The sequence below is a fragment of the Macadamia integrifolia genome, chromosome 4 (assembly GCF_013358625.1).
Source record: "Macadamia integrifolia cultivar HAES 741 chromosome 4, SCU_Mint_v3, whole genome shotgun sequence".
NCBI classification, from domain to species: Eukaryota; Viridiplantae; Streptophyta; class Magnoliopsida; order Proteales; family Proteaceae; genus Macadamia; species Macadamia integrifolia.
Window position 1 is genome coordinate 16,836,124 of NC_056560.1, and position 10,356 is coordinate 16,846,479.

The 10,356-nt window shown below is 40.4% G+C and overlaps 2 protein-coding genes across 2 annotated transcripts in view; both read left to right on the forward strand.

Annotated features, from left to right (window-relative positions):
- The first annotated feature begins 2,139 nt into the window (after positions 1–2,139).
- On the forward strand, positions 2,140–3,702 carry LOC122076475 (phytolongin Phyl2.2). Its single transcript, XM_042641776.1, has one exon. It carries the CDS (start codon positions 2,649–2,651, stop codon positions 3,450–3,452), a length of 804 nt encoding a protein of 267 aa, XP_042497710.1. The 5' UTR covers positions 2,140–2,648; the 3' UTR covers positions 3,453–3,702.
- A 1,988-nt stretch (positions 3,703–5,690) lies between these two features.
- The window catches only part of LOC122076476 (exportin-2-like), a 6,115-nt gene continuing 1,449 nt past the window's right edge, over positions 5,691–10,356 (forward strand). Inside the window, exon 1 of the mRNA XM_042641777.1 lies at positions 5,691–9,018. Coding sequence (XP_042497711.1) covers positions 6,091–9,018 — 2,928 coding nt within the window. The 5' untranslated portion in view covers positions 5,691–6,090. The remainder of the gene's footprint in view (positions 9,019–10,356) is intronic.

A 10,356-nucleotide genomic window follows, 5' to 3' on the forward strand; every position in this document is an offset into this window, starting at 1 on the left:
TAGCCTTGAAAACTTGGGCTTTAAAGGTATCTAAATGCATTGGAAAGCCAAGATATCTGGAGGGCCCATCCCCTTATGGGATCTTCAAGACTTTAGAGAACCACCTTTTGAACTTGGGAGACGTATTTGCACTGAAAGTAAAACTGGACTTCATTAAGTTGATAGATTGACCACTGGCATGACAGTAATGCTCAAGACATGCTTTGAAGTTATATATCTCATCCAATTTCATCCCTGAAAACACAGAAGCAGTCATCAACAAGCATTGAATGCGAGATAGGAGGAGCTCTATTACAACCTTTAATCCTTTAACAGATGAAGCTCCTCAATTTGAGAAATAATGGTTGTAAGAGCTTGCGCACATAAGATAAAGATACCCGGGGATTGTGGATCTCCTTGTTTAATACCATGTGACAGAGTAATCGATCCGTGAACTAGCCTAGTGACAAGGAGGTTAGAGTTTTGCGGGTTTTGATACCTACCATCCATCACAAAAGAAAAATATATCATGGGCAAGGGTTCTCTGAGCCTTTAGCGCAGGCTACACCAAAACACAATATACATATTCTTTTTATTTTGAAAAGAGAAAAATTAATAATATATAAACTATGTTTGGACGTAGCATACATGTATATGATCAGATATACTTTTCTCATATATCATATGGGAGGAAGAACCTTGTTGGTCTAGCGTAGGAAATGTCCAGACACAACCTTGTTTTTAGGAGGACAGTGGCATCTTTGCAGGACCTCCCACTAAAAGCAGAGGTTATGTATGAGCCTTCTCTACGCCAAACCAGCAAAGTTCTTTCTCCCATATCATATATACATTAAGAGTTTTCACCAATATATATACATTAAGGGAACCGGTTTCCCACGATGTTAGAGTAACATCACCCTCTCAAGGGTATCAATTGGTTTGGTTTCGAATTTTTTTTTTCCAATTCAGTATAAAATACAACCAAAATCTCTAGATCTTTAAACTAAAACTAAAATCAATTTAGTTATGTCGATTTTTATTCGTTTCTTTTTTGTTTTTATATTTCAATTAAACATCTTCGGGATTGTTCGGTTCACATTAAGTACTTACACATTTTTTGCTTCGGGTTCCTTTGATTTGATTCTACTCAATTTCGGTTCCATTTGGTTCAAATTCAAGTTTATTCGGTTTAGTTCGATTTGATTCAAACTAAAGTTTTAATTTAAAATTCAAAATTGAACTGAATTAAAATTTTATTTTTCAGAACCAAGACAAAGTATTTATTTATTTATTTTTTAGTTTGTTTTTTAACAGTGGATTTCGATTTCGATTCTAAATTAACACCCTTACTCACTTAGGAAATCCTGACCATGTGGACCCCCATACTGATTATACCATTACCTGCATCACCATTAGTGTGACATAGGAGATCCCCCCACCTAGCGTCATGGAAGCCCTTCCCTTGTTCCCTTGTAGGGATGTCAATACCTAAATCGAACCAATTAAACTACCCTAGATCGAGTCGATTGAATCCAAACCAAACTGAACCGAAGCCTTATTGGGCCGGTTTTGGTTTCAGATATTGTAACTCCCTAACAAACTGAATGGACCCAAAACCAGACTATAACGACTCAAAACTCAGATCAAAATCAAAATCAAACCTGTAAGAAACTGAAAACAGTTAAAATTTCATTTAGAAAAACAAGTTTTGTATAAGTTTGATTGGAAAATCAAACCCAAACTGGGAAATAAATCGAAACCAACCGGATTACAAAACCGAGACAAGAAACCAAAGCCAAATCAAAACAAAAATTTCCTTATCGATTCAGTTTCGATTCACCAATCCCACACCGAAACCGATTCAACCAAAAGCGGTCCTGACCAACCCGTTAACACCCTTAGTTCCCCATACCTTTCAGCCCAGTCTGCGTTGTCTGGTACTTCACCCAGCTCACACATAGTCACATGGGCTTGTATTTTGGGACCCATAACCAGTTACCCGGGCCGGGCTTGTATTTGGTTGTAAGCCCATTTATCCCACCATAGCCTAATATTAGAAGTAACTGAATGGCATTTTCGTAGATATACTTGAAACAAAGGGTACTTTAATGATGAGGCAGTCATTTTTGTCTTCCCAGCTCAGAAGTAACAAACCGATAGGCTATCAGCTCTATCCCATTGGCAATGGCGATCGATCACCAAAATTTCAAATCTGACAGAACAACTCTACTCATCTGAGAGAGAGAGTTTCCCTCGTTCCGTTATTCTTCTTTCTTTTAAGTTTCAAAACCAAAATCTCTTCCAAAATTTCTTGATTCCTGAACAATGATCGAAAATCTTCGATCTCGCATCTCTCTGTTCTTCTTCACCTTTCCAGATCACAAGAATCGAGGAATCGGATTCGATTTGGCGTCTTTTTTCTCATTTTTTTGGCTTCAAAATTGAAACGTTCTTTGATTTCAATCTCATTAACCGATCTAACGAGGAACAATCATCGGTTGCTTTCGATCGGTTTAGATTTCCGACTGAAATGAAATGATTTCTCATTTCGTCATTTTGGTTTGAACTCCATCGATCTTTTTGTGGAGGAATTTGCTGCAAATGTGCGTTTTTTGTGGATTGCGAACGATTATTGTAAGTTCAGTTCTGCGTTCTTTTTCAATCATTCGATGACTTGTAATCCGGATTTGATCCTCTACGCCTGCGTTTCCAAAGGAACCACGGTTCTCGCCGAGTTCAGCTCCGATGACAAAGAAGTGGAAACCCTAGCCTTGCAATGTATCGAAAAGACTCCCAATCTTCATGCAATGTTTTCTCATAACTGCGGGAAGAAGATCTATACCTTCTTGATGGAAGATCCTTTTGTATATTTTGCTATCTACGACCCAAAGTTGGGTAAATCACAGGGTCTTGGTTTCCTCAAGCGCTTAAAGGAAGCGTTCATGAAGTTCTTCCGCAAGACCGAACCTTTGAAAAGCTTAGATGAAATCCCCAATTATCACTTCCAGGCAAAATTCACTCCCATTTTTCACGAATTATTGAATTATTCAGGGGAGCTGAATATATTGCCGCCGCCGCCTCCACCACCTGAAATTATCTACAGAGATCGCCGAAACGTTAGTGTTGATTCCAAGTCTGGAAAATTGGTTGTATCAATTCCGTTGCTTGAGAAGCCGCCAAGCAAGAATTCAAAGAAGAAGAAGAAAAATAAGAAGAGAGATTCGGACGAGATGGAAACAAATAGCAGAGATATCCCAATTGAAAAAATGGTAAATGTAGTTGAAGATGGCAAAGAATTCTCTGTTTTGTCCCAAAAGAATGGCCTTCACCAAGGAAGCTTAATACGTCAACAGGCTCAGAAAAAATGGTGGCGATATGTTGGGATAGCATTGTTGATAGATATAGTGATCTGCACTGCTCTGTTCGGTGTATGGCTCTTGATTTGCAGGGGTTTTAAATGCATCAGAGAATGATTTAATCAACCATTTGCTCTGTAAATTTTCTGCTCCAAAGACAACCTGGTTGGCATTTTCTGGATGAACAATGTGAAATCTGTTTTGGATTCTTTGATGTTGCCGTGTTCTTCACATTCTTCTCTACTGGGTAACCATCATCTTCCTCTTCTTCTTATTCCGACCATTCTATGATGCTAAACCTTTCAGAGTTTGGATTATGCTTTAATTTATCGTTCTAAGATTTGAATTTCTGATGAACGTTGCCATTGATGATGATCCAGTAAGGGCTGTCCAATAATTTGTAATTTTATTTTTCCCCACAATTTTTTTTTTCATTGATTGGATCTGGGTTCAGTTGAGTGGGTACAAAAATACGGGTTTCAATTTTGGACCAGAATTGGACTGGACCGGAATCAACCCGGTAGGATTGGAACCGATCTACCCAATAGCTTATTGGTCTGGTTTTGAATCTACCGATTAAGGTATTGGTCTCCCAATGGTTCTAGAATCGATGGACCAACTAGGGACCATTGGAACTAGAACCATTAGAACTTGGAACAAATCTAGATTCTAACCCTATATATTATATAATTATTAAAATTTAAGCTCATGAGAATTAAGGTCATGTCATTAATGTTTTTAGTCTTTCAATTTTGATTGGTACTTGTAGTCTTGTATACTATTTTACCAAAGATTTGATTGTTACTCGAAAGGTCCATTTGGGAATGCTAACTTAAGAACATGTCTTAAAATAATGCTAATTTATGATGTTGGTGGGGTTCCTATTTATTAATTAAATTTAAAACAAGAGGTAATATGGATTAGTTTTGCGATTTCAAAAAAAAAAAAAAAAAAAAGGTACATCCAATGGCTTTTAAAAGTTGGGGATTCTATCATTATTATTATTTAAATTTTGGATTAATTGGAACTGATTAGGAACCGAATGCAGTCCACCCATTTGTTAATGGTCATGGATCTCAAGTTTGAAGCCATTGCTTATTGGTCCAGTTCTAATCTTGATCTTTTAGGACTGGAACCATTAAGGAAGCAAGCATATAGCCTAGAATCAAATCAATTGACACCCTTATGTGGAACGATGATTTGACACCCTTATGTGGAAGGATGGTATAATTCATAAAGCACTGCCTTAACCCTAGAAATCAGCGGGAATCACCCAAATTCTGACTAGAGTCTGGATCCGATCTCGAGTTTTAAAACCCTTGAGAGGGAGTATGGTTACTTACATTTTTGGTGCACTTTACCTGAATGTGAGTAGGCAACGCTGGACCTAGCCCCAACTGACCTGGTTCAAGGATGGGTTGGGTTAGGTTGATGGTCTTGACCTAACTTAGCCCCCTAGAAGAATTGCAATGCCAAAGTATAGCCTAAATGTTGAATTTTAGCTGGGCTTAGGTGACCCATCCAATACTGGGCTCAAATTTAATTCTCATATATATATATATATATCATCCGATAGGCCATTATCCTAAATTGAAACTATTGCATGGAATTTTGAAATTCTTATCAGCCATGTATATGCTTCACCATTTTTAACTGGCACCTTTGTATCTCTCTCTCTCTTTCACACATGAAATGATCTCACTATCCTCTTATGTACAGTACCATTTTATCGCTTCTCATTAGTTTGTTCTTGATCATAAAAATCTCCCCCTATTCTATATCAACCCAAGACCCAATCCATACTAGATCCAATTATTAAGAGACTATTGAGGTTTACCGGCTTAACCGTCTCACTTGCATATCCATGGGCTGGAAAGGGCTAAGGGTAATCAGTCCCTAATGATTTAAGACCCCGTATCGTTTCCATCTATTTAGGTATTAATGCCTCGTACAGTCGTATGCCAAGGCATGGACACTTTTATACTCGGTAAGTTAGTTATCGATCCATAATCAGACTATAATTGCTCTTTAAATGGGTTATTTGACTAATCAGACTACAAACATGTTATAAACATTCTATCACATTATTTTGTCGGTCTTGGTTGGACAACTGTCAAGCCACTATCTTACACTGGGAATACCCAATTATTAATCGGTCGATGCTTAGCCCAACATGTTTATTAATCAGTCTCGAACTTCAACCGGTTGGTTTAGGTCAAGTTTGCCGGTGTGTTCCAACTTTTGATACCCCAAGGCCCAAGCCCATCAGTGTAACGCCATTCATATTCTCCGAGTTCGTTCTCTGAGTTAGGGTTGCAAGAGTGAAACACCCAGACTACCGACTGACGAGACTGCGGGAATGAGAAGGCGAAAGGCGAAAGAAACAGGAATCGGTGACTGAATCGACGATTTGAATCGTTACCGGCCTAATCTTGATCCGATTCACGGATTTTTGAAACCCTGGCTCCAAGGAAACAGCTCATTCTGGTTTCTACATTTTCATACTTTTTCAAAAATAACACTCGCTCGCAACTCGCAAGGAGAGTGTCGATCGATCACTCTCGACTGTCGGCGACTGGAGGAAGAGCTGAGAGTTGAGAAGCCGAACCAGCGGAAGCGACTCTTCTTCCATCTCTTCTCTGCTCAACTTCTCCGTTCGCGTTTCTTTAGGTATCAATCCTCCTCCTCCGTATACTTCGCTGTGTTTGATTTTGATTTTTCGAAGAAGAAAACCTAGACATTGTCATCGAACGCAATGGGGGAGACCCTAGACCACCTTTCTCAATGCTTCCTTCAAACCCTATCTCCCAATCCTGAGCCTCGTCGCCGGGCAGAGGCTTCCCTGGCTGAAATGGCCGACAAGCCCAACTACGGCCTCACGGTCCTTCGCCTTGTAGCGGAATCTGCAGTTGATGAGCAGATCCGTCAGGCGGCGGCTGTTAACTTTAAGAATCATCTGCGTGCCCGTTGGGCTCCTACATCCCCATCAGATGCCAATAGAAATACCCATGTCCTTGAACTATCCCCGATTCCCGACCAGGAGAAGGAGCAGATCAAAGCCCTAATTGTCCCTCTCATGCTTTCATCAACTCCACGTATCCAGAGCCAACTTAGTGAAGCCCTTGCTTTGATCGGTAAGCATGATTTCCCCAAATCATGGCCGACACTGTTACCCGAGCTTGTGTCCAACCTCCGACAGGCCTGTGATTACGCCTCCATTAATGGAATCCTTGGTACCGCTAACTCTATTTTCAAAAAATTTCGGTACCAGTACAAGACCAACGACCTTCTTCTTGATCTGAAGTACTGCCTTGATGGTTTTGCTGCACCTTTACTTGAAATTTTCCTTAGAACTGCTGCTGTCATTGATTCCACTGCTAGCTCCGGTGGTACGGCCATGGCCCTCCGGCCACTGGTTGAGTCTCAACGGCTTTGCTGCAGGATCTTTTACTCTCTTAACTTTCAAGAACTCCCTGAGTTCTTCGAAGACCACATGAATGAGTGGATGACTGAGTTCCGAAAATACCTTACATCTACTTACCAAGCTCTTGAAGGTGGTGGTGGGGATGGGCTTGCAGTTGTTGATGAGCTCCGGGCAGCTGTATGTGAGAATATTAACCTTTACATGGAGAAGAACGAGGAGGAATTTCAAGGGTATTTGAAGGATTTTGCCTTTGCCGTCTGGAGCCTGCTTGTGACTGCCTCTGCTTCCTCGAATCGTGACGGGTTAACTGTTAAGGCAATTAGGTTCTTGAACACAGTTAGCACAAGTGTCCACCATACCTTGTTTGCAGGTGCTGGTGTCCTAGAACAGATATGTCAGAGCATTGTGATCCCCAATGTACATCTGAGAGATGAGGATGTGGAGCTCTTTGAGATGAATTATGTTGAGTTCATCAGGAGGGATATGGAAGGGAGTGATATTGACACTCGGAGAAGGATTGCCTGTGAACTTCTCAAGGGAATTGCAACCAATTACAAGGATCGGGTCACTGCCATAATTTCTGCTCAGTTAAAAAATATGCTGGCCAGCTTTGCTCAAAACCCGTCTGGTAATTGGAAGGAGAAGGACTGTGCTATATACTTGGTTGTCTCCCTCACAATGAAGAAGGCTGGGGGTACTTCAGTCTTGACAGATATTGTTGATGTGCAAAGCTTCTTTGGGTCAGTCATTGTCCCTGAGTTGCAAAGCCAGGATGTTAACAGTTTCCCCATGCTAAAGGCAGGGGCGCTGAAGTTTTTCACTATGTTCCGGAATCAGATACCGAAGGATGTAGTGATTGCTTTAATGCCTAATGTGGTTCACTTTCTGGGTGCTGAATCAAATGTTGTTCACTCTTATGCTGCTAGTTGTATTGAGAAGCTTTTTCTGGTTAAGGATGAAGGAGGAAGGCCGAGGTATAGTTCATCAGATATTAACCCTTTCCTTCCAGTGTTGATGACCAGCCTCTTTAATGCTTTGAGGTTTACAGAATCTGAAGAGAATCCTTACATAATGAAGTGCATAATGCGGGTTCTGGGAGTTGCAGACATATCTGGTGAGGTTGCTCTACGTTGCATTTCTGAGCTGACATCCATTCTGAGTGAGGTCTGCAAAAATCCTAAGAACCCCACTTTCAACCATTATGTATTTGAGGCTGTGGCTGGGCTAGTGAGACGGGCTTGTGAGAAGGATCCTTCTCTGATATCAGCATTTGAAGCAAGCCTTTCCCCAATCCTCGAGACCATCTTGGGAAATGATGTAACTGAGTTTTTGCCCTATGCATTCCAGCTCCTGGCCCAGCTTGTTGAGCTTAATAGACCACCGCTCCCACTACTCTACATGCACATCTTTGAGATTTTACTCTCACCTGAAACCTGGCAGAGATCTGCAAATGTTCCAGCTCTTGTGAGGCTGCTTCAGGCTTTCCTTCAGAAGGCACCCCATGAAGTGACTCAAGATGGTAGACTTAGCAAAATTCTTGGGATATTTAGCAAACTTGTGTCTGTCTCTAGCACAGAAGAACTGGGATTCTATGTGCTCAACACTGTTATAGAGAATCTGGGGTACGATGCGATTGCACCCTTTGTGCCCCACATTTGGGCTGCACTTTTTACACGGCTGCAGAGTCATCGAACAGGGAAGTTTGTGAAGTCTCTTGTTATATTCATGTCCCTATTCTTGGTGAAGCATGGGCCTCTAACCCTGCAGGATTCCATGAATGCTGTTCAGCCAAATATATTTCTTGTAATCCTTGAGCAATTCTGGATACCCCATCTCAAGCTGATCACTGGGACTATTGAATTGAAATTGACTTCAGTTGCTTCAACCAGGCTTCTTTACGAATCTCCAGTCCTTTTGGATGCTTCAGCTGTTCTTCTCTGGGGAAAATTGTTGGATAGCATTGTTACTCTTATGTCACGACCAGAGCAGGAGAGGGTTGAGGAGGAACCAGAAATTCCAGATATAGCAGAAACTGTGGGCTATACTGCTGCCTTTGTCCAACTCTACAATGCTGGGAGGAAAGAGGAAGATCCGGTAAGGGAAATCAATGATCCAAAAGATTTCTTGGTGAAAACACTGGCAAGACTTTGTGGCCTCTCTCCTGGAAAGTACCCCGACATCATTAATAGGTCTCTTGAACCAAACAATCAAACAGCTTTGCTCCAGTTCTGCAGCACATATAATTGTGCTATAGTCTAAGTAAGTAACATATCTCCTTAGTGCTTCTTTCCTCCTCTTCTCTTGTGACCTTGCATGGTACTTTCTTTTGGTTCTTTTTTGGATATTTTTTTATGTTGGGATTGAATGGCGTCCTTTCTTATACTCAAGATGTAATTTTTGTCCATCTATCTGTTTCTGTTGCCTTCAGACTATCTGTTTTAGTGATTTTATGGATATTAGTAATACATTCCGAAATTTCTTTCCTAGGGAGGGGCGTGTGTTGTGGGTGACCGAGTGGGAGGATATATATGTCTTGTTATTAGTATATGTGCCAAAATTTTTTCCCCATGAGTGGCTGAAAGTGGAGTTCCTGAAATTGAAATTCATGAATCTTGTAACTTCTTGCCTAACAAAATCTTCAAACTGGGCCCCACCAAAAATACCCATAAGCAAGGTCTCTAACCTGGGGTCCACAAGTATGATTTTAAGGAAGGGGTTGTCACGTGTTACTGTTCATGTGAACAAAATTGATTCAATAATAAACTAGGTGAAACTTAAAGCGTTCAGATTTGGTCCAAACCAATTCAACCCAAACCATTTCTGCATTACTCCTTGACTTGTAGGCAAGGATTTATTAAATCTAGTATAGTGGCTCTGATCAGACACTGCCAATCCTGATCTTGATCAGCAGACCCCACCTGATATTGGCTGATTTTTGAGGGAAGTTCAGTGGTATCGTCCAATAGGGTATCACTTAAATTTATTAGCATTGCTTCCTCTCATCCCTTGTAAGGATCTGATGGTTTTCAAAATGCATTATTCTTCAACCTGAGCCATTCATATTTTTGAAACTTTTTATTTTTATTTTTAATGTAAGACTGTTTTGGGTGCCATTTAAGTTTTTGTAGGCATGCAATGCATAGGAAACACAGGATTCTGTTTTAGGATCCTTCAGCTTTTAGATAGTTTGGCTTTTTTGTCATTTTATATCCTCTTTATGCTTCTCTTTCTTCTTTCTGAAATTTGCATGCACTAATGCAGTATTTAGAGGTATCAAAAAGTCAATTGCAAACATGTTCAAACTGAAGGAGTCTTATGATTTGCATGGTGAACAGATTTTTTAATATAATTACTTTAATTTTCATCAAAGATGTTCAAACAAAACGAGTCGGATGATTTGTATGGTGAATATATTTGGAATATAAGTGCTTGAAATTTTTTAAGGTATGGTTCTGCTGATACCTGAACCATATATGTCAGGCAATTTGGATTGAATCCAATTGTGGCCCCCCTAAACCCTAACATTGATGATATCCTTAATGGTCTTTCTTTGGACTAGAGACTCCAATGTAGTGTATTCATCTGCAACAACACCCC